This window comes from Maylandia zebra, linkage group LG5 (assembly GCF_041146795.1).
Source record: "Maylandia zebra isolate NMK-2024a linkage group LG5, Mzebra_GT3a, whole genome shotgun sequence".
NCBI lineage: Eukaryota > Metazoa > Chordata > Actinopteri > Cichliformes > Cichlidae > Maylandia > Maylandia zebra.
The window spans coordinates 29,031,857-29,056,655 of record NC_135171.1 but is presented as its reverse complement, the minus strand read 5'-3'; the positions used below and the strand labels follow the sequence as shown (position 1 = coordinate 29,056,655).

The following is a 24,799-nucleotide window of genomic DNA, read 5'->3' as shown; positions in this document are numbered from 1 at the left end:
ATGTGGGAGTGTGGAGAAATTGAAGAAGCTGAACAATGTAAGGCTAATGCAGAAAAGTACTGAAGGTCATCAGCGCTGCTTACATGCACATAAAACTATTAGTGATTTGTGAACTGCTGTCTTGTCTGCTGATAACAAGGCAGTTGTCTTTCTTGTGTGGTGCACAAGGAAGTGTAACCTTTTGCTAGTGACAATGTACATTAATCAGCACGACTGCAGTGAAATTGCTGTTGTTAAATAAGACACTAAAACACTGATACGATATGAAAGTACAACATTTAAAACTATTAAAGGAGAGAATGAGAAGAAAAGGTTAAAAAAAAAACATAAAAGAATGTAAAAAAAATGTAATGTGAATGCCTCAATATACTAACTAAACATCTGTATCATAAGTTGTTTGCATTTTGGAAAAGAAAATGCTGATTTGACTAAAGGTAAAATAATCCATCTGTCTTTTAATGTTTTATTTCCCCAAAGTTAGCAAATCTATGATGGACTGCTCTGTCATGTGAACTTTAATTGTCAAATAAATTAATAAACAAAACAAAAAATGTTGTAACATAACGAAATCAATGGTGTTCCGTTTAATATTATAAAATAAAAAATAGTATAACTCCTCCCTGATTATATAGAACAATGCTGAACATAGAATAATTTCACTTCATGAATTTATATAAAATCAGCATGTCACATCTGTGTTAGAGTTTGATTTGCTTGCTTTACCTTGTCTATCAGTGACCTACTTTGTTTAGACCAGGGGTCGGCAACTCTAGGCACGCGTGCCACAGTTGGCACGCGAAGGGTTAACTGATGGCGCAACCATAGCGTGACTGGCCATCGGGCATTTGCTCGGTGGGCCGATGATTTTTTTTTTTTTTTTTTGTAACAATATAAACAATGAAAGGTGGTGGATTGGCCAGATGCTGGCCATGTGTAAAAATAACTCAGTTGTTTGATGGTGGCTATGGCGGAGCTTCCACAGGTTCAGTAAAATTAACAAGTGGTGGAGGCCAGCAGGTGGATGAGGGAGAGGGGAGGCAGGAGGAGGAGAGACCCAAGGCAGCCGCTGGTCCGAGTGTCAGGTGAACTGAACTTCAGGTAAGAAGTTATGACCTGCAATCTATCTGGGTCAGATATAAACCAAGTTTAGTTTATTTTCGTTGTGCTGCCTTTTTACAGTCAGTTACAATAACTCATACTGCGTACTAGCTAGCATGACAGAGTTTCTATACAGCTGGGTGGGTGCTATGATGTTACTGATAGTGAACTTTATTTTATTCATAAGGTTAGTTAGTGGAGTTGCCAACCGTCCCGTAAAAAGACGGAATCGTCCCGCATTCAGAGAAATTATTGCGCGTTTCGTGTTGAACTGAGAAGGGACGCAGTTTGTCTAGGATAGAAAAAGACACAAAGGTGGATTTATTGTGTCGTTACGCAGCACAGCTGCCTCTTCTTCTCTCATTATCTCCCTCTCCTGTTGCTACTTTGATCATGAAACTGATCAATGATCAGCTGATCGGCTTTTCTCTCTTGTTTGTTTATCGCCCACTTTGCGCCAGAAAGAGGAAACCGCTGGTTGTCGCGCTAAACAGCAGCACATTTAAGCTTGATGAGCTGTTGCTAGAATGTATTTAATATTAATTTCTAGTATCAGCTGATGTTTGCTGGAGCCACAGCTGTAAAAGCTGCTGGTCATGATGTCGGTTTGTATATCTGGTGAGAGGGAAACATGAAGATGAAACCAGGAGATGTCCTTACTGAATCATCAGAGCTGAACAAGTGATGGAGAAACAGGTTTACCTTTTTAGGTGACATGAGTGAGTTGAAGGGAAGTTATGAACTGTTTCTGAGAGACAAATAACACCAGGATCCTTTTCTAAGTACCTGACAGCTGGTAACTGTGCAGGGGCGGGTGTAGCAAAGTGTTGCCAGGGGGGCCAGGTGGGGCATTAACAAGGAAAGGGGGGCACAAAGAAATATTTTCTTATTTTCATTTAAAATGTCGGGCTGTTATTAAATAATTATCTGAATCTTACAACCAAAGTTTTTATCTGACATAAAATGTATAGAAATTATACATATACCAACAAGACTGTACATCACTGTCACAACAGCGTTTGTTTTCATTCAAAGGCTTAATGGCTTTAATACCTGGTGGGCCGATCTCTAGTCAAAATGCCTGTTTTTTTTTTGTCCCAGTCCAGCCCTGGGCACGACACGCAGTGAATTAATCTGAGAAGGTGCATCAAAAAACAAATGGCCGCGCCAGCGGTGCACATCGCAAATCAGCTCGCATAGACACATTAGTTGTGCCGCTTCTTAATGACGGTATCTTAGCTAATAACCCCAACTACCAGATTCAACTTGTAATTGGCTAAAAATAACTTAGCCTACTGGTAAGAGGGATGTTGTTAGCTTTCCACACTCCGACACTTCAAAAGCTTCAGGAGCTGTTCGCTCAGCACAGCATCAGCACGCGGAAATACACGGATACATCCGTAGACTCGAGACACAATGCATTTTTGGGACATTCAGGTGTATGGACCAATGTTTTATTTTCTGAACAAACCAGAAATCTTTAATGAGCAGCTAGATTTGTCTCGCATTAACTGGCTGAGTTAATGCTAGTTAATACAACATCGAAGCAGCTGAAATCCACAGCTGTGCGTGTTCATGGAGCTTGCATTTTCACCTGCTGGACATCACTACCTGACAAGTTTAACTGTCTTCAGAACATTGCAGAGGCCTTATTGACAGTATTTGGCTCTACATGTCTGTGTGAGCAGATTTTCTCTCACATGAGTGTCCTCAGGTAGCCGTCTGAATGCTGGACACTCTGAGACCTGTGTCTCTGAGTGGGAGACCAGAGATCACATAACATGTCTGTTAATGTGTATTAACAGACATGCCATATTGGCTTAGTTTATTTTTCTTATCATTGTTGTGAGGAGACCCCAAATAGCATTTGTATTTTCTGTTGTACAGTTCATTTGCTGTTATGGAATTCTTGTTATGGATAAAAAGTGTCTTTTTTTGTTTCAAAATAGCTGATAACTATTCACTGATAGCTGCCAACATCTGCGAACAAATATAATTCTATAAAGTGGTTCTATATATTGTGTAACTGTTCATATAGAGCGTTATTAAATTTATTGCTAATGCAATCATATGGCACACTGACTTCTGAGGAAATTTTAAATGGCACTCGCCATCAGAAAGGTTGCCTATCCCTGGTTTAGACAGTCAGATTTGCTCAAGTAAGATTCTGTAAGCTCTCTTTTTACTGAGATCTGTAGAACTAATCAAGTATAAGCTGAAAGAGACAGTTAAAAATATATACATATGTGCTCATGTTTCATATATTATGCAAAGGCATGTATCAGGATTTATTTAGTAGTGTCTCCAAACAATTTCAGGGAATTCAAATCAAATCAAATCAAATCCATCCATCCATCCATCCATCTTCATCCGCTTTGTCCGGGGCCGGGTCGCGGGGGCAGCAGCCTAAGCAAAGAGGCCCAGACCTCCCTCTCCCCAGCCACCTCCTCCAGCTTATCCGGGGGAATACCAAGGCGTTCCCAGGCCAGCCGAGAGATATAATCTCTCCAGCGTGTCCTGGGTCTGCCCCGGGGCCTCCTCCCGGTGGGACATGCCTGGAACACCTCACCCAGGAGGCGCCCAGGGGGCATCCTTGTCAGATGCCCGAACCACCTCAGCTGGCTCCTTTTGATGTGGAGCAGCAGCTGCTCTACTCTGAGCCCCTCCCGGATGGCCGAACTTCTCACCCTATCTCTAAGGGAGAGGCCAGCCACCCTTCGGAGGAAGCTCATTTCTGCCGCTTGTATCCGCGATCTCGTTCTTTCGGTCACTACCCACAGCTCGTGGCCATAGGTGAGGGTAGGGACGTAGATCGACCGGTAAATTGAGAGCTTCGCTTTTACACTCAGCTCCCTCTTCACCACGACGGACCGGTGCAGCGTCCGCATTACTGCAGCTGCAGCCCCAATCCGTCTGTCGATCTCCGGCTCCCTTCTCCCATCACTCGCGAACAAGACCCCGAGATACTTGAACTCCTCCACTTGGGGCAGGAACTCATCCCCAACCCGGAGTGGGCACTCCACCCTTTTCCGGCTGAGAACCATGGCCTCAGATTTGGAGGTGCTGATGCTCATTCCCGCTGCTTCACACTCGGCTGCGAACCGTTCCAGTGCGAGCTGGAGGCCCTCACCCGATGAAGCCAACAGAACCACATCATCTGCAAAAATCAGAGATGAGATTCTGAGGCCACCAAAGCGAAAGCCCTCCGCCACTTGGCTGCGCCTAGAAATCCTGTCCATAAAAATTATGAACAGAACCGGAGACAAAGGGCAGCCCTGGCGGAGCCCATCACCCACCAGGAACGAGTCCGACTTATTGCCGGCAATGCGAACCAAGCTCTTGCAACGGTTGTATAGGGATCGAATGGCCCGTAGCAATGGGCCAGACACCCCATATTCCCGCAACACCTCCCACAGGACACCCCGAGGGACACGGTCGAATGCCTTCTCCAAGTCCACAAAACACACGTAGACTGGTTGGGCAAACTCCCATGCACCCTCAAGTATCCTGGAGAGGATAAAGAGCTGATCCAGTGTTCCGCGACCAGGACGAAAACCGCATTGTTCCTCCTGTATCCGAGGTTCGACTAACGGACGAACTCTCCTTTCCAGCACCCTGGCATAGACTTTCCCAGGGAGGCTGAGGAGTGTGATCCCCCTGTAGTTGGAACACACCCTCCGGTCCCCTTTCTTAAAGATGGGGACCACCACCCTGGTCTGCCAGTCCACAGGTACTGCCCCTGATCTCCACGCAACATTGCAGAGGCGTGTCAACCAGGACAGCCCTACAACGTCCAGAGCCTTCAGGAACTCGGGGCGGACCTCATCAACACAAACTCATCAAATCAAATCAAATCACTTTTATTGTCACATCACATGTGCAGGTACATTGGTACAGTACATGTGAGTGAAATTCTTGTGTGCGAGCTTCACAAGCAACAGAGTTGTGCAAAATACAATAATGTAAACAAGCAAAATACAAGAATGGCTACATCTGAAACTAATAAATATATGTACAATATATAATAGTATATGCATTTCTGGATGTGTATACTAAATATTTTTCTACGTGTGTGTGTGTGTGTGTGTGTACACATATTTTACAAATTAAATAGAGTAAACAATAAATAAAAAATATAAAATATACAGAGTTGAGACATGTGCAAAACAGTGGCATTACTGTACAGTATGGAGTGCATAATGTTAAAGTTCCAGTAGTGAAGCTGAGGTGTCTATGACGTGTTCAGCAGTCTGATGGCCTGGTGGAAGAAGCTGTCTCTCAGTCTGCTGGTACGGGACCGGATGCTGCAGAACCTCCTTCCTGATGGAAGTAGTCTGAACAGTTTATGGCTGGGGTGACTGGAGTCCTTGATGATCCTCCCCGCTTTCCTCAGGCACCGCTTCCTGTAGATGTCTTGGAGGGAGGGAAGCTCACCTCCAATTATCCGTTCAGAGCACCGCACTACTTGCTGGAGAGCTTTGCAGTTGTAGGCGGTGCTGTTGCCATACCAGGTGGTGATGCATCCAGTGAGGATGCTCTCAATGGCACAGTGATAGAAGGTCCTGAGGATGCGGGGGCTCATGCCGAATCTTTTCAGTCTCCTGAGAAAGAAGAGGCGCTGCTGCGCCTTCTTCACTGTTTTGTTTGTGTGTACTGACCACGTAAGATCCTCAGCCAGATGTACACCAAGGAACCGGAAGCTGCTCACTCTCTCCACAGCAGCGCCGTTGATGGTGATGGGGGTGTGTACTTCTCTGCACCTCCGGAAGTCCACTATCAACTCCTTTGTCTTTGCGACGTTGAGGGTGAGATGGTTGTCTTGACACCAGTGGGTCAGGGCGCTGACCTCCTGCCTGTAAGCCGTCTCATCACCATTGGTGATAAGACCCACCACTGTAGTGTCGTCCGCAAACTTCACAATGATGTTGGAGTTGTTAGTGGCTGTGCAGTCGTAGGTGTAGAGTGAGTATAGGAGAGGGCTCAGTACACACCCCTGTGGAGCACCAGTGTTCAGTGTGATGGGGGATGAGGTGATGCTGCCCAGTCTGACCACTTGGCGTCTGTCAGACAGGAAGCTAAGGATCCAGCTGCAGAGGGAGCTGCTCAGTCCTAGATCCTGCAGTTTCCTGTCCAGCTTCGAGGGAACGATGGTATTGAATGCTGAGCTGTAATCTACAAACAGCATTCTCACATAGGTGTCTCTCTTCTCCAGGTGTGACAGGGCAGTATGTAGTGTCAGGGCTATGGCATCATCAGTGGACCTGTTGTGGCGGTATGTGAACTGTAGAGGGTCCAGTGAGTCGGGTAGTGCAGAGCAGATGAAGTCCCTGACCAGCTTCTCGAAGCATTTGCTTACGATGGGGGTCAGGGCTACAGGTCGCCAGTCGTTCAATGAGGAGATGGTGGAGGATTTGGGTACAGGGACGATGGTGGCCATTTTGAAGCAGGCTGGGACTACAGACAGAGAGAGGGAAAGGTTGAAGATGTGCGTGAACACTCCAGCCAGCTGAGCCGCGCATGACTTGAGGACGCGGCTGGGAATCTCGTCCGGACCAGTAGCTTTGTGTGCGTTCACCTTCCTGAAGCACTTCCGCACATCCTCCTCAGAAACAGTGTGCGCACTGACGTCATCCGCGGTGCGCACACTGTCCGGTCTCATGGTGTTCGCTGTGTCGAATCTAGCGTAGAATACGTTTAGATCCTCACACAGAGAGGCCGTGGTCTGCGGTGTGCTGGTTTTCCCTCTAAAGTCTGTGATCGTGTTTAGTCCCTGCCACATACTCCGAGGGTTGTCAAACTGTTGCTCCACCCTGTCCCTGTACTCACGTTTGGCTGCTTTGATCGTCTTCCGGAGTTGGTAATGTGCGTGTTTGTAGTCCGATGTGTTCGCGGAGGCAAAGGCGGTGCTCCGTGCCGCGCGAACATCTCCGTTGATCCAGGGTTTTTGATTTGGGAAGGATTTAACTGTTCTGGATGGGACGACATCTTCCATGCATTTCCTGATAAATCCGCAGACTGAGTCTGTGTACTCATCAATGTCCCTAGCAGCCACGTGAAACATTTCCCAGTCCGCGTGATCAAAACAGTCCCGCAGCGCAGACTCCGATTGGTCCGTCCAACAGTGCACCGCCCTCCGGGTTGGAGCTTCCTGTTTCAGCTTCTGCCTGTAGGCGGGCAGGAGCAGGATGGAGCGGTGATCTGATTGGCCGAATGGGGCGCGGGGGAGGGCTTTGCATGCTGTGTCAACACTCGGATCCAGATGTAAGAATTTCTAAGATGACAAAAACGCTACTCTCGCAGGAATACAAGTATGAGGATCACTACACGGTGTAAACACTGTTCTCATATTTATTATGTTGAATATTGTTATAAGGTGGAGTGGTGGTTAGCCCTCCTGCCCCACAGCAAAAAGATCCTGGGTTCAATCTGGCTGCAGCCTTTCTGTGTGGATTTTGAATGTTCTTGCTGTGTCTGCATGGGTTCGCTCTGTGTACTGCAGCTTCCCACAGCCCAAAAACATGCATAGTGTTAGGTCAGTTGGAGAGTCCAAATTGCCCGTAGATGTGAATGTGTACAGTGAATGCCTCTCGATGTGTTACCCCTGTGACAGATTGGTGACCTGTCCATGGTTGTACCCGTTTGGCTGTTGAGATAGGTAACCCTTAATTGGGTAAGTGTAAGAAAATGCCTGGAATAATGTTATACAGATATACTGTACACTGTGTTCTCACCAAAGCAGTACTCATGTAGAGGAACATGTCTGTATACTGGCTCCAAAACCACACATGAATCTAAATATACAGTTACAGCTGGTCATATATGTTATGATGTGGTAGATAATGTGCAGGTAAATCAAAAGAAAGACAGAAAAATAAATAGCATAGAGTGCCACACTGTTTCCCTCATATACAACAATATACAGTAATGTCTGTGTAACTACACATAGTCAGTGCAGGCTGCAGAAATTGGGGATTAAACCATGTAACATTATAAGGACCTGGGCTTATTCAAATCCACAGCTTTAAATTTATGTTGTTAACCATGGATGTTTTCAGTCACTCGTATATTTACGAAGGCACGCAAGAGACTGTGCTGTGTGTATGAGTGTGTGTGTACATTTGAACAGTGCTATGTGTTATTTTCATAACTTCTTGCCCTAAGCCTGCACAAATTGCAAATTTCCTCCGCTCTTATGAGAAAACAGTTTCACATTGTTCAGATTTTCCATCTTTTTAATATTATTTCTGACTCCTTTTATATACTTTGACCACTGTCACATTTAAGGTGCTTTTAAAATGCCATCGGCCCTTTAACTTAATATCATCATTCATTTACTGGACTGGACTGGACTGGACTGGCGAGTTCAAAAGCAACACTTGTTGAGGTGGGTGAGTTTACTCAGCGGAGCTCCCAGTGAATCTGATCAAACTATTTCTGAATCAAAAGCCTAGTTCTCAGTGACATTTATGGAATTTTACATGACTAGTGCAAAGCTTTTGTTTGGTAATTTCTAGTAAGTTCATCTGGTTGAACTAGATGAAGTCCAGACTGACTATGACTTGCCTCTTCAAAGCATTTCAGACATTTTGCCTCCGAGTCTTAAAACACTCAATCTTTAGAACTGAAAATCTGGTAGTGACTTGAATTGTTTGTTCCAAACATGATTAGCTACCCCCAGGTTATTTCAAAGTTGTTTGATAAATGGGAACTGAATGTGTCTGCCATGTTTTGCACGAATCCTCATTGTACACAATTGAGAATCACAATAATGCAACACAAATCTACAAAAATACTGAACTTTAAATTTTTTTCTTTAAACAAATCTTTGTGGCTTAGCAATTTGCTCATCCAATAATGAACTAAACTCTTAAGTATGACTTTGCTGGTACATTTTTATCGTTTTTTTTTTTTTTTTTTTTACTGAATGGAACACAAACGTAATACATTAAAGAAAGAACAGAATATCAACCAAGAGTCAAAACACACACAATACTGATTACATGTGTTCAAGTTTTTGTTATTATGGAAAATTTTAGGACAAAATAAGGAACTGAAAACGTGAATATAATTAGCATTTCACATGATAGATTTTTCTTATTCTTTATTACAAATTGTGTCATCTGTAGCTAAATTATGTTTGGGAAATTACTAGCATTTAAGCTCCACAGCTTAAAAGGCATTACATTTTGGAATAAGTATAGTATATCAGATACATTTTGGTCCAGTTGTCACATACTGATGCATAATAGGGATCCCACTGAATTACTTAACGAGTATGTTGCAGGTATAACATTTTTCAGCATATCTCACAGAGTGCAGCAGAAACCCCTCTACATCCTAAATCAACACAGTGAGACCTTGGACACATTTCTTCCACTCACGATGCCACTGTTCTAGCACTTTTAAAGTTAAAAAAAAAAACAATGTAGGAGAAGTCTGTTGCATGTGAAAAACGTTTGCCTTCTGACACAGTAAAAGTTCAGAAAGGGTATATTTTAACTCAAAGAATGACCTTTTCCTAAGCCTTTCTCAGTTTTTGTACCTTAACATAACTACAAGAGTAGACTACGAAAAGTAAAATCAAAACAAAACTAGATAATTAAAAACAAAGTTTTAGACACAAGGATGCCTTCTGGGTTTGGATTTTATACCACAAACTCCACTGAGTTCCTCGTTTGGACATTTGTTCATTTTTATACTACTTCTTTTGACAAAATTTTACTGTGCATAATGAGAAATTACACTAACGTGTCCTTAACAAGCAGCATAAGCGATGTGTATGGGCTGAGAGAGTATTGGATTGCAGCTTGCTCTGTCAGCTGCCTGTTACATACAGTAGCTTGCAAAAGTATTTGGCCCCCTTGAACTTTTACACATTTTGTCACATTACAGCCACAAACATGAATCAATTTTATTGGAATTCCACGTGAAAGACCAATACAAAGTGGTGTACACGTGAGAAGTGGAACGTAAATCATACATGATTCCAAACATTTTTTACAAATAAATACCGTATTTTCACGACCATAAGACGCACTGTACTAAAAGGTGCAGTCTCAGTTATGTGTGCCATTACTGTATTTAACACACACATAAGGCGCACTGGATTATAGGGCGCATACAAGTACCGTATGCGTATTTAAAAATAAAGCGGGAGCAAACCTGAGTTCGGTACCTTACTCACATTTTTATTACCAGTAATCGTCATCATCAACAACACACAAGCATACAAGTGTGCGTATTTAAAAATAAAGCAGGAGCAAAACGAAGTTTGGTACTCACATTTTTATCATCAAACCCATGGAAGTCCTCATCCTCTGTGTCTGAATTGAACAGCTGCGCTAAATCTCCATCAAACATGCCAGGTTCACTTTCTTCACTGTCAGAGTCACTTTCCGTGCCGTGCAGCTCCTCGGAAATGATGCCGGCTTTTGCGAAAGCTCGAACAACAGTGCCAGCAGACATGTTAGCCCAAGCATCTACAGTCCATTGGCAAATTGTGGCGTAACTCGCCCGGTGCTGCCTTCCACTCTTGGTGAAACTGTGGTCCCCATCGGTCATCCATTGCTCCCAGGCCGCTCGCAGCCTTACTTTGAACGGGCGGTTCACACCGATGTCCAGCGGTTGGAGTTCCTTTGTCAGGCCTCCCGGAATGACAGCAAGCTCACAGTTCATTTGTTTCACTAGTTTTTTCACATCGGCTGTGAGATGGGCACGCATAGAGTCACAGATCAACAGCGATGGTGATGCGTGGAAAAAACCACCTGGTCTCCTTACATACACCTCCCTCAGCCACTCTTTCATCATTTCCTCATCCATCCAGCCCTTTTCATTTGCCTTAATGATGATTCCTGCTGGAAACTTCTCTTTAGGCAAAGTCTGTCGCTTAAAAATCACCATAGGCGGCAGTTTCTGTCCATTAGCATGGCAGCCAAACACAACAGTGAAAGAAGATTTTTCGTGCCCCGTTGTGCGTATCGCTACCGTGCTGGTCCCCTTCTTCTCCACAGTGTGACTCACCGGGATGTCAAAAGTGAGCGGGACCTCGTCCATGTTTGTGATGTGGCTGGGCTGGATGTGTTTGTCGCCGATGTGTTTGCTGCAGTAGGAGCGGAAGATGGCCAGCTTTTCCTTATAATCCGCTGGAAGTTGCTGCGCTACCGTAGTCCTGGTCCGGATGGAAAAATGGCACCGTTTCATAAAAAGTGAAAGTGAAACTGCTTTTAGCCGAATGGTGACCGTCGAAACGCTTCTCCCGCTCGTTCTTTGCTCGATGATCCACCGCTCGAGTCTTTCCTCCAACTCGGGCCACCTCGCCTTATGTCCGCGGAAACTCAGCTGCGTTTTCTTGACCTGCCGGAGCTTGTTTTCTAGCTTCCTCCATTTGCGAACCATCGATTCGTTAATCTTAAATTCTCTCGCCGCTGCTTGATTTCCATGTTCCTCCGCGTAGCTGATGGCCTTCAGTTTAAACTGTGCTTCGTAAGCGTGTCTCTTTGCCATTTTCAGGGTTGCGCCCACACTTCACCCTTTAGCGTTCTCATGGTGTTCTCTACTACGTCCTCCTTACAACACACAGGGCGCACTGCGCTATAGGGCGCGCCGTACTTTTTGAAGAAAATCTAAGACTTTTAAGTGCGCCTTATGGTCGTGAAAATACGGTAACTGCAAAGTGGGGTGTGCGTAATTATTCAGCCCCCTTTGATCTGAGTGCAGTCAGTTGCCTATAGGCATTCCCTGATGAGTGCTAATGACTAAATAGAGTGCACCTGTGTGTAATCTAATGTCAGTACAAATACAGCAGCTCTGTGACGGCCTCAGAGGTTGTCTAAGAGAATATTGGGAGCAACAACACCATGAAGTCCCAGACAGGTCAGGGATAAAGTTATTGAGAAATTTAAAGGAGGCTTAGGCTACAAAAAGATTTCCCAAGCCTTGAACATCCCACGGAGCACTGTTCAAGCAATCATTCAGAAATGGAAGGAGTATGGCACAACTGTAAACCTACCAAGACAAGGCCGTCCACCTAAACTCACAGGCCAAACAAGGAGAGTGCTGATCAGAAATGCAGCCAAGAGGCCCATGGTGACTGTGGACGAGCTGCAGAGATCTACAGCTCAGGTGGGGGAATCTGACCATAGGACAACTATTAGTCGTGCACTGCACAAAGTTGGCCTTTATGGAAGAGTGGCAAGAAGAAAGCCATTGTTAACAGAAAACCATAAGAAGTTTGCAGTTTGCCACAAGCCATGTGGGGGACACAGCAAACATGTGGAAGAAGGTGCTCTGGTCAGATGAGACCAGAGCACATAGGAGTTGAGACCAAAATGCAAAACGCTATGTGTGGTGGAAAACTAACACTGCACATCACTCTGAACACACCATCCCCACTGTCAAATATGGTGGTGGCAGCATCATGCTCTGGGGGTGCTTCTCTTCAGCAGGGACAGGGAAGCTGGTCAGAGTTGATGGGAAGATGGAAGGAGCCAAATACAGGGCAGTCTTGGAAGAAAACCTCTTGGAGTCTACAAAAGACTTGAGACTGGGGTGGAGGTTCACCTTCCAGCAGGACAACGACCCTAAACATAAAGCCAGGGCAACAATGGAATGGTTTAAAACAAAACATATCCATGTGTTAGAATGGCCCAGTCAAAGTCCAATCGAGAATCTGTAGCAAGATCTGAAAACTGCTGTTCACAAGCGCTGTCCATCTAATCTGACTGAGCTGGAGGTGTTTTGCAAAGAAGAATGGGCAAGGATTTCAGTCTCTAGATGCGCAAAGCTGGTAGAGACAGACCCTAAAAGACTGGCAGCTGTAATTGCAGCAAAAGGTGGTTCTACAAAGTATTGAATAATTACGCACACCCCACTTTGCAGTTATTTATTTGTAAAAAATGTTTGGAATCATGTATGATTTTCGTTCCACTTCTCACGTGTACACCACTTTGTGTTGGTCTTTCACGTGGAATTCCAATAAAATTGATTCATGTTTGTGGCTGTAATGTGACAAAATGTGTAAAAGTTCAAGGGGGCCGAATACTTTTGCAAGCCACTGTATGCCTGACTATGAGATAATAAGACAGAAGGAAAGGGTCAGTGCTTCCTTTTCTCCTTGAACAACTCCTATGAATCCAAACCACCCATGACTCTCTCTCTCTCTCTCTATATATATATACATATATATAGTGGGATGGACTGTAATTTTGTTCTATTTATTATTTTTTTGTCATTCAGTTTAAATGTGTTTAAAATCCTGCAGTTCCAACAGAAGCTCTAAATGTATGTAGTATCAGTGTAAAATAATAAGATGCATGTAATGCAGGGAAAATGATAGAAGATACTCTGATGATTGCAGTTCTGTCTGTAATATTGTAGGATATTTACCTATATATAAGGCATCTTGTAATGACTGTTATTATAAACTGATACTGTTTAAATATAACTGAATTATGTTGATGAAAATGAACTAATTAGGGCTCAAATGGTTGAATCCTGCACTAAAATCATCTTTGTGTGAATAAGAAGTCTCGACTTAGGTTACCGCAGATCACACTACTGTTTGTCACATTAACTCACCATATGGTTGTGGGTGTCATCCTGTGTGTGCTCTCCCTCCTCCTCTTCTTCATCTTCCTCCTCCTCTTCAGCTTCGCTGTTCTGTCTCTGCTCATCCTCATCTTCAAGCTCTGAACTTGATTCCTCCCCTCCCTGCCATGCCTCCTCACTCTTGCACTCCTCTGTATTGATCAAATCTGCATGAACGCGAACACACACAAGAAACCCAAACGTGAGATGGACATGTCGCAACTGCGAAAACTGTAGATCAGATTTTACAAATGCTGATGATCTATGTCTTTGAGGAAAGAAAACACGGCCGTCCTCACGGGGTAATCTGATTTGAAAATAGGCCTCATGGGATAATAAAGAAAGAATGGAAATTCAATCCAGAATGAAGGAGTAATTTTTGTTTGCTTTGCTTTTTTTGCAGGATAACAGTTCAATGGTCTTAGTCAGGCAAGTGCTATTGTTACTACCCCTCTTGCAGTAAATCAAATCAAGAGACATCTTCATGTAAGTACAGAAAGTGAGTAAGCATCAGTAATCTTGCTAAAAGAAATGGATTATGGTTCCAGCCATCCTTAGCAACTTTCCTCTTGTGCATAGGCCGAATCTATGGAAAAGAGCAAAAGCAGGCTTCAGAATTGTTTGGCAAAGTTTCAAAGGTGGGCTGCCATTCAGAAATCTGGAATCAGGCAACACAGACACTAACATTTTTGTGTTTCTAAAGCTGCATCCCAGACTCCTCGTACGGATACAAGTCAACTGTTTCTGATTTCTTCTCATCTTGGACTTGCTTGCTTGTGCCGTTGCATTTCTTACGTTTTTATTATTATTATTATTATTTTTTTTTTTATAGTCAGTATTGTAATCACATTTTGGTACAGTTTTTACTGCAGTGATTAGTCCTTTTGACCAATTCGGTCCTTTTAACGATTCTTTGTTCATGTTTCTTTCTCTCTAAATTTTTCCAATATAAAGGCCGATGGTTATTTTATCAACACTTACCATTACTTTGTTTAGTTGAGCGGTGAAGTAGAAAATCGTTTATAAGGCTTTGATTTATACTGTATGCATGGCCTAGTGAGGTTATTTGAAAATAACACATGATGTTGATTCAAAGCATTCAACTTGTGTTTGTTGGCTATCCACTGAAATTCTCAATATGAAGTCCAAGGAGAGGTTGATGCCAGGGAAGGAGCCAATTCTTAGGCTTAAAACACAAAATGGACTATCAGGAAGATAGCAAAAGACTTTACATTTGGCCAGATTAACAATGTGATACATTTTAAAGGAGAAATAATTCACTGGCCAGCTCAGTGAGACCAGAAAGCCTGAAAGACCACAGAAGACAACTGAAGTGGATGATCAAAGAATTTCCTTTCCCTTTCCTCTTTCCTCAGTTAAGAAAAAACCTTCACAACACCTAGTCAAGTCAAAAACAGTCTTGAGGGTGAAGGCATTGTTGTCTCCAATGAGAATTCAGCTTTAAATACAGAGGGTTTACAACAAGCTGCAAACTGCTGGTTATGCAGAAGAAAAAGCCTTCACACCCCAGAGACAAAACCAAACAAAAAAAACATGTTTGGACAGATGAAACCAAGAATCATGGGAAGAAAAAAGTATGGAGAAGGGAAAAAAACATCTCATGATCATAAGCATGGAGGATACAGTTTTCTGGAAGTGAATCACTAGATTTTATGATTGGAGTAACAGGATGAATTCTGAAGTGTAAAAGGCTATACGCTCAACTCAAATCCAGCCAAACGCTGGAAAACTGAAATGGACAGCACTTCACAATACAAACGAAAAATGACCAAACGCAGAAAAACGAGAAGGTGGAAAGAGGTGAGTGAGGAAAACAAACACAAACAAACTGGGGCCATGCGTTGTGTGGAGCTCCCTGTAATCTAGGCCTATTTAAGCTTAACTAAGCGAGGGTTAGTTAGAGGGATCCAGTCCTAACCATAAGCTTTATGCAAAAGAGGAACGATTCAAATGCTGTGATTACTCTGGAAGTAGAAAAAGTCCCATTACATCTGACTTCCACCATTGCTCCCTTCACAAACTGTGGCTGCCAGGAAAATATTTTTATTTGTTTTACTAATTCTGATTCCTGAAGAGGACAGACTCCAAGGTTGGTTGGAAACACCAAAAAGCAAACAAACAAACAAACTGTGCTCTAACCTTGATACTGGTGATCTTGAGCAGCTTTCTCAGTAAGCACACAAATATTACTAAATTTAATGGCCCCTCATATAATATGTGTATGGAAATGTTCTTATGATGTGAAAAAAAAAAAGAGTCTGCATGCAAAATTGCTCAGTTTTATGACACGTGCACACCGGCCAATTTTTGTCTTACCGCCATGTGTATGTTAGTAAATAAGACTCATTTTAAATCAGAAGGCTCATGCTCGCTGTCTCCAGTCTGCATACTATTTGTTTACCAGCTAGACCCCCTTTGCTCTATACAAGAAACAAGTTTGCTTGGAGGTGAAGTGGAAACAATGTTGATATAAGAGAAAAGGCTGCACTAAGACACAAAAGAAAGAAGAAAAATAACAGATACAAATAATGGTTTCCAAGGTTCAAGGAAGACCTATACAGTTCAATGACTGATTTTACTCAGCTAGTGCAAAATCGCAGGGACAAAGTCAAGGCCCCTTGAAAATGAGGTAATTGTTTGCATTTGTTTAGTTGACCATTACTATTTTACTACTGTTTAACTCTGATTAGCATAATCAGAGTGTGCACTGGTTTTGTAGAGTTCCAATTCCTTGAATGATTTCATTTATAATGTAAGGTATGTATGTGTGTGGGGTGGGGGTGTCACCTGTGGCAGCTATGTGTGGGTCTTCTGTGATCTGCTCCAGTCTGCCCAGCAAAGCCTCGATGTTGGCTTTAATCTGAGTCAACTCTGACTTTATCGCCTGAAGCTCTGTGCCTTTCACTGCTGATAGAGAGACACAGACAAACATAGACAGAGGGGAGGGAGGTGAGAGGGGATGTAAGTGTCCATGTCCTGATTGATAAGCCTGCAAAGAAAGCAGTGGATCCACACACTTTTAAACATTCTCTATTGTTTAAATTATCTTTTTTCCTTTTATGACAGTAACATGTCTTTCATTTTTGATCCTATTTTGAAGCTTCATTTGCGCCTTTTTTCCTTTAAAAAAGTGCCCCCCCCCCCTAAACATTTAGATTCTCTTTGATTTGATCTCATATCTCATATTTCTAAGCAGGCAATACAAAACTTTTGCTAAGCTCCTTTAATGAAAGCTGGACGTCTGCACTTTAATCACATCCTGATCGTTTGATTTAAAATCCATGGCGGTGATGTACAACGACAAAACTGTACAAGAAATGTGTCACTGTCTCCAAAGTTATGGCCCTGGCTACATCAGGTCCCTCTTCTGATCGCTTTGATGGAAATCCGTAAATATATTTTGATCTTCATCATGTGCTAGTCAAAAACTTGATGTGTTAGCAGCACCGGAGATAAAGTCAGGGGATCACCAAGAACATCTGGAGTCGTGTGTTGGGATTCATGAGCATCTGTGCCAGATTTTATGACATTACAGACAAATATCCTGCTGTGGATCAAAGTGATGAATTACAGTCTTATTCAGTAAATGTTAAACTTTTTCATCTTTTTCTTTAATCAAAGTATTCTGATGTATTTCTCTGAAACTTAATAGATTTTTCTGATCAAATGGATGAAAGCTTGTCTGTGTTTTGAAGATAGAAATGTGAGGAAATCTACTCAAGTTTTATACTATTTCTATTTAGCCTTCCATTTTCCCCCTTTAACTCTACCAGCGTACCTCTTGTGTCCTCACTTCTGCCCCCGTCCTTCTTTTCTGGTCTTTTACTCCGTTGTCCTGTCCTTTTCTTTTAGTTTTACATTGTACTTGTATTTGTATTACATTGTATTAAAATTCTAGTTTTGTGTGCCTCTTTTTTAAAGCACTTTGTGACTCTTGTTTGTGAAAAATACTGTATAAATAGATCATTTTTTCTTTCCTTGCTTGCATTACCTTGCTGAGCCATGCCTCCCTGAATAAGGTTAAATGCAGACAATTTGGTTCTCTCAGCCAAAGTTTATTGTTATTGTAATGTAGTAGTGACAACCTCACCCTCTTTGTTTAATCCTATTAAACCTATAGGGCAATTAAATTTTTGTTTTCAACTTTGAATTTCGACAGACTCTTTGTCTGGAAAAATGCTCCCTTTATTATTCCTACAATAAAGATATCAAAGGCAATGGAACAGATCCAAAAATCCAAAAGATGCATCTCTGTTTGACATAAAAATAAGACAGCTGAACCCTTTGATGACCTTTCAGTGATCTTACACACACACACACACACAGCCTCACACACAAAGACAAACCTTGAGATAAGAGGTCTGCCAGAAGCTAGTAATAAATCGACACATCGCTGCAGTGACTTGGCATTAGTTTCTCTTTACCACTTATCACGACCTCTAGGGAAGATCTGTTTTTTACAGCATACAGAATCACCAAGATAAAAGTTTTCAGATCTAATGGGTGTTTTGCCTTTGATGGCTGTTAAGATTGTAAAGATTTCACCAGAAGCAACTGGACGCAAGCTGCACTCAAGCTGTGCATGTTGCTGTAAGGACTGGGGAAAAAGACACTTTTTCTTTTCAGTAGACAAGATGGCTTGTCGTGCAGAAATCGATGATTGGATTAATGAAATTAAATTGTTACCAGGACTTCATGTCTTCACTCTTTCCACCCTTCTCCCTCGCACACAAACCCAAGAATCCCCCCCGCCTTTTACGGCTTGTCTGTTCATTACAAGTTATACATGCAGGCACAACCCGAAGCCTTATCACACAGGCTCTTTTAGAAGGTTGCTCTGACTCTAGACCCCAGGCGATAAAAGACCTGGCAGTCTTCCGTTGCCTGCTTGTGCTGCCATGGCTTTTTGCCTTATTCCATCTCTGGTATTAGACACTGGTGTCTGACGCTTTTATTTTGGTCTTACATTTATTCTACTGAAGACTTTATGAACAATCACTAAAACTCTGACTTTTTCTCTCTGACTAACTTATGTATACCTTTTTGATCTTTAAGCTCGAATAAGCACAAGCTCAATTCAATACAAAGAATCGACCCGAGCAACGCAGTTTCTGCTACATTATTGCTGCCCTATCTGGAGAATTGTTATTTTGTTGTCCAGCACATGAGATTCCTTTCACACTTAAAGAGTCTAATTTTGATTAATGAATTTATTAGAGTTATTTGACTTCAAACAAAAGGGACCCAGAATCTGCCTTTAATATCTCCCAGCCCACACACTGTGACGTCAGCTCAAGCCAACATTCAGCTAATCCGCATTGTTCAACCCACGCCTGGCGCCTGCTGAATTCTGGAGAGTGTCACCTCTTTGGACAGTGAGAAGAACCAGAACCAAAAAAACAACTCTGGATCCAATTCATGACTGTACCACGAAGGTAATGATGTACCATTCCTTTCTATGACAAAGACCCGCTGAAATTTGAATTTGATTTAATTAGTTTCCTGTAGCATTTTGCTCATATAAACCCGCTAACCCTTAAGGCTGCACGAGAATTGGGTATTCTAACATGGTACTGTAACATGGCGGAACTGAAAATAAAACATTATGTGTTATTATCCTCACAAAACATTAAGTTAATAAAAGAAGAACTGTTTTTTTATAGTTACAGTGATAACTTAATAATATGAGTGTATTATTATTTATTTAAGTATTCTCTTAAAGCCGCAGGAAACAGAAATAAACTGAATACTATAAAAGAAAAAAGAAAAAGGCCACATGTAGCTGTATGTAACAGCATTTTTTTATTTATTTCATAGAACAAAATAATTTTTGTATGAAGCTACATGACTATATATATTTTAAATGTGATACTGGCATCTATTGTATTTGATGCAATAAACTAATTTTGACTATGCTTTTGAATTTAAATGCACAGACAATATTCTTGAAGGGGGTCAACAGCGAGCAGGAAAACAAAAGATACTACCATTTAAAACCGATGAGAACTTCTTTATTTTAAAAAATGGGGGGGGGGGGGGTTAGTAAAGTTCTTTGGACACAGAAGTCGCTGAAGTTCATATCACTTCTATCTACAACTAAGTTCCTAACTTAATCCAAGGTTTGTTAAAATGTCATCTGTTTCCCATTTCCATGCTGGAGGGAAGTATCTTCAAGGCAGCGCTGTGATGGATGTGACCATGCTTATGCTTTGTCTATGATAGTTTTAATATTAAAAAAAAACAAAAAAAACCCTTTCCATGTATTAGTTTTTGGAAATGATTGATAGAGCTTAAATTATTATTTTGGTCTTATTCGGCGTATACATAGATGCCTCTTCACAAAAGCTTATCGCAGCTTGAAAGGTAAAATCTTCAATTCTTCAAAAAAATCTTTAAAGATTACATGAAATGTGCTAAATTGTTATGGAAGTGAGTAATAATGGTTAAAGTATTCACTAAAACAACTAAAACTCATCTTTTTGGAGTTTGATTAACATTAACTGCTTTACTGCTCTGGTATCTTTTTTGTCGTGAAGCACTTCATGATCTCTGTCTTGAAAACTGCTATATAAATAAAAATTTACTTACTTAATGCATAGAATGCAAAACAGGATACACAAATCTAAAGTAAAAAAGCAAGAAAACCAAGATTTATTGTTTTAAAGAAAAGAATACACATCATGTAAATACAAATCTAAAAGCTGGGCCGTTACTAGATAATTATTTAATTATCCTTTATTAACAATTTAAAAAAAGAAATATTCAAAAGTAAAAAAAGTTAAAAAAAAAAAGTTTTATTAAGGCAATTTTATTTATATAGTGTATTTCATTACACTCAATATGCTTATGTCCTCATGTGGGTTGTGTTAAAGCTGAGGTCCCTTGACGGTGAAGCAGGATCATCTTTAGATTTAAGTCTTGATTTGGAACAGACAGAAGAGCCCCCAGCTCAAGCTCTAAGGCTGCAAACATTTCTCCTATGTAGCTCGGGGCCAGACCCAGATAAGTTACGAAAGTCATCAGCAAAATAAAACAAAAATAAATCCCAATATATACAGTACATAGGAACACTGTAGAGAAGCCAGGACTGGTTATTCTACTCATTCTAACTTCATTCTGAATTGGAGGCAAGAAAGATAATTTTTTCATATTTAGCCCAGAAAAGAGGTAGTAGATGTAGTCTCCAAAGCAAATAAAAGCATGAATGGCTTTTTCTATATGGGAGTATGAAAACGAGCGGTAATAGCGGTAGTAAATATTAATAGTCAAATTAAAATCATGTGAAATATAAAAATGTCATACCGTTGACCATAGGTCCAGTTGTTTAAGGATGTCCTGTGTAACTGCAAGCAAAACTTAGTTCATATCAGCGAGCATTAGGCCAAAAAAACCTGTTCTGATATCCCCAAAAAATCTGCAGTTAAAAAAGGCTTTTGTTTATTCTCTTTAAAACAATTTGCAATGTAAGTTTAATGAATACACAGAAAGACACTTAAATCTGTGACATGTAAATTGCTTTGTGAGCTCTACGTAGACTGAAAAATTCAGGGAGCTGACAGGGCCTTTGCATAATTTGTTTAGAATCTGAATATGCTTTCAATTCATGTGATGGGCAACTGGTAAAAAAAAGGAAAGAAAAAAAACAAGAGAAAAAACAAGAGAGAGACAAGGATTAACCTGATGTTTTGGCCTTCCAATGTCATGTAAAAGCAGGGCTTGAAAGATAGATGAAGAGGAGGTTTGAGACAGGGTGGAGCTGGTTAGAAATTTAACCAGAAGAGATAATGAATAAGAGAAAAGCAAGAAATATATGTAGTCAGAAGGAAAATGTTTGGTGACAGAGCTGTGTGTTTTTCCTAAAATCAATATCACTGACAATTTGAGAATTTAACAAGTTATATGTACAGAATTGTATATCAATATATGTACGTGCATATTTACTTTCTTAAAATGTTGATATTTATTTTTACTTCTACTTGGAAAAGTAAACAGTGACAAACTAAAGTCAACACATCAGACTTTAATGGTGGATTAATGTGGTGTAGGTACTGCAATGCTTTACAACAGCTTCTTGTAAAGCAAAACTGGCTGATGGTTCATTTGTACACGTTGAAACTCACATCTTTGTTTGTTGCCATTGCTGGTTGGGAGGATGGAGGCGTTACACGCCAGCAGTTTGACAGGCAGAGACTTGACCCGTCGTACGAGGGGTACAGCCACTCTCGGGCGTTTGACTGGCACCACACGTGGAACAGGAGACACTCTGCCACGGTACTCAAACAACCTGCGAAGAGGAAGGTGAGGGGAGACAGAAAGAATGAGAAGGAAGCAGGGGCATCAAAGTAAAGAAAGATAGAAAGGAGGGTTGAAAAGGAGGGAAACAAGAGGAAATGTTGAGATAGGAGAATAGAGGTCAAATAAGGAGGCAATGTTTTGAAAATGACGTTGTGCTAAAAAAAACTACATTTATCTTTAGCTGAATCTATGAAAAATGCCAAAGATGAAACAGTTTGACAGCATAAAATAGTATTTTGCATAAAACCTGGGATACCTCGCTACTGTGTGTTGAGTGTCACGGAAAAATTTGAGAAAACTGGACGTGGAAGATAAAAAAAAGAAGATGGAAGCTTTAGATGTTGTATTATCGCTTATATTCTTTTGATTTTTTTTTTTTAGATATTTATTGGTGTATGTGTGTGTGTGTTGTATCTTGTATCCTTTATTTCATGTGCTGAACTTTGGTCAAATTTATTGTTTTAAATGTGCTTTATGAATAAAAATTTGCCTTAGAATGTACTGGGAGCCTAAAATAAACTATCTGACAGATAGCTATCTGTACAATGCAGTGGAGGCTCTATCATGGTTTATGGCTTCATTTCACCTAGTGGTGTGGGGAAGCTTGTCAAAATTGATGGAATTACAAATTCAGAAAAGTATGATCATATTTGTATCCACCATCTGGGAAACATTAGATTGACAACAGCTTCAATTTTTAATATGACAATGATCCCAAATACGCTGCAGTACAGTACAAGTATACCTGGATAGAAAAATACACAACATCTGTCATGGACTGGCCTCCCCAGAGCCTTGACCTCGACAGCCTTACTGAAGCAGTGTGAGATTGGATATATGGATGTGTCTGGAAACTTGCTTAAAAAAAAGCGGGAAAAAAAAGTACATTCAAGTAAATAATTTATGCAAAAAAAAAACCCAAAAACTGACAGTAAAGCTGAGAATGTCTGGCTTTGTGACTGTGCTGCTCACAGCTATACGTAAAAATCACCCAAACAATACCAAGATTTAATGGCCACATTTATTAGGTTCCTGGCTTTTTTAGTACTTCCATTGGCAACTGCTCAGCAAAGAATCAACAACAACTATTAAGGTATTCTATTAGCCTTGTAACTTCTCAGCAGAGCTTTTGGGAAAAACATCTGTTGCAAATGGTTTACTTGGATTTTATGAGGATAAACACTTTGAAAAAAGACTTTATTACTATTGTGGAAAAACAATATTTTTGATCTTTCTTTGTGGAACTTCTGGTAGTTTGTTACCCCTGTGGCTTTAACACAGTGATTTAGTAATGTTTTGAGCCTTTAGTAATTTCAAAGCTTGGCATTTGTGTTTTATTGAGCATGACATCTAAATAAAAGTGGTTTAGAAATTCCAAGGCAAAATAATTTACGCAGGCATCATTTTATCATTTTATGAAAGAGTCCACAGAAAGAGCCAGAGGAAAAATGTCTTTTTTGAAATCCAACATATGAGCCTCATTTTCTTGTGGTACACCCTGATGACAGTCTGCTGATGGCTTAAATAAATTTATGAACTTCATGTTTCACAAGTTTAAAAAATATATGCAAAGTTATGTTGCCAAAGTAATACAATTGGGTTACATTACAGTTCAGCCAAACATAAATCTGTAATAAATTAAACCTTTTGAAACATTTTCAATTTTAAATCTCAGTTGTGTTTGAACATGTTGCTGCAAATAAAAGAAACATGAGCTCATGCTGTGAAACTGCTGAGGCAATTCAATAAACATCAAATGTCTTTAAACAAATTGGAATAAGCAGAATAAGCTGAGGAGCAGAAATGAATTACGACGGCCCAAACAAGTTGATTCTTAATTATGAATTGTAAAATAGTTTTGAAATAACTTCATTTAGCAATATCTGCCACTGGTTATTTATTTGGCAAAGATTAGCAACAACCAGGCTAATGTAGGGACAGAATGTCAGTTAAATGGACGATGGTGGCTCAAGAGTTGGGAGTTCGCCTTGTAATCGGAAGGTTGCCGGTTTGAGCTCCGGCTTGGACAGTCTCGGTCGTTGTGTCCTTGGGCAAGACACTTCACCCGTTGCCTACTGGTGGTGGTCAGAGGGCCCGGTGGCGCCAGTGTCCGGCAGCCTCGCCTCTGTCAGTGCGCCCCAGCGTGGCTGTGGCTACAATGTAGCTTGCCGTCATTCAGTGTGTGAATGGGTGGATGACTGAATGTGTAAAGCGCTTTGGGGTCCTTAGGGACTAGTAAAGCGCTATACAAATACAGGCTATTTAAAGCCAGTGAGTCTTTTATCGCATAAAAAGGTAAACATTTACATATTTTCTATATCTGCTTGAGAGCCATCATCTCTTACTGAGGTTTTAAATTTTGTTGCGCTAGCTAATGGTAAGAAACCCTGGCCATGTTGAACTCGTTTTGTGGGTTCAGGTGTAGTCCACAACCTTAAGCAGCTTTACAAATTATAATGAGGAAAAGGCCAGCCCTTATTAAGTGCATTGATTAGGAGAAACAGATAAATAATCTATTACATACATTTATTTTACTGTTTTTAAATATATTTGTATTTATTTTACTCCCATCCCAAAGAACCCGAGATTAAAAGCAAAAGATGTGACTGCCAGCTCTAATGATCTCTGTAGCTGAATAAAAAGCAGGAACTCAACAGTTGCTTGTTTAATGTATTAAACGCTGAGAAGAATGAATAATTTAAAGAGTAATAAATTTATAAAACTATGCAGATTTCTATAATGCAATCTCAACAACATAATCCCATTCTGCGTAACACACTGATTTACTTTAAATGGTAAG

At 41.0% G+C, this 24,799-nt stretch overlaps 1 protein-coding gene across 3 annotated transcripts in view; it reads right to left on the bottom strand.

Annotated features, from left to right (window-relative positions):
* raly (RALY heterogeneous nuclear ribonucleoprotein) overlaps positions 1-24,799 on the bottom strand; it is a 130,815-nt gene that overhangs the window by 5,320 nt on the left and 100,696 nt on the right. For all 3 annotated transcript variants that reach the window (XM_014413033.3, XM_076884183.1, XM_076884184.1), the window contains 3 exons: positions 21,825-21,988; positions 16,492-16,611; positions 13,675-13,850 (listed from right to left, as the gene is read on the bottom strand). In XM_014413033.3, the coding sequence (XP_014268519.1) occupies positions 13,675-13,850; positions 16,492-16,611; positions 21,825-21,988 (460 nt within the window). The remainder of the gene's footprint in view (positions 1-13,674; positions 13,851-16,491; positions 16,612-21,824; positions 21,989-24,799) is intronic.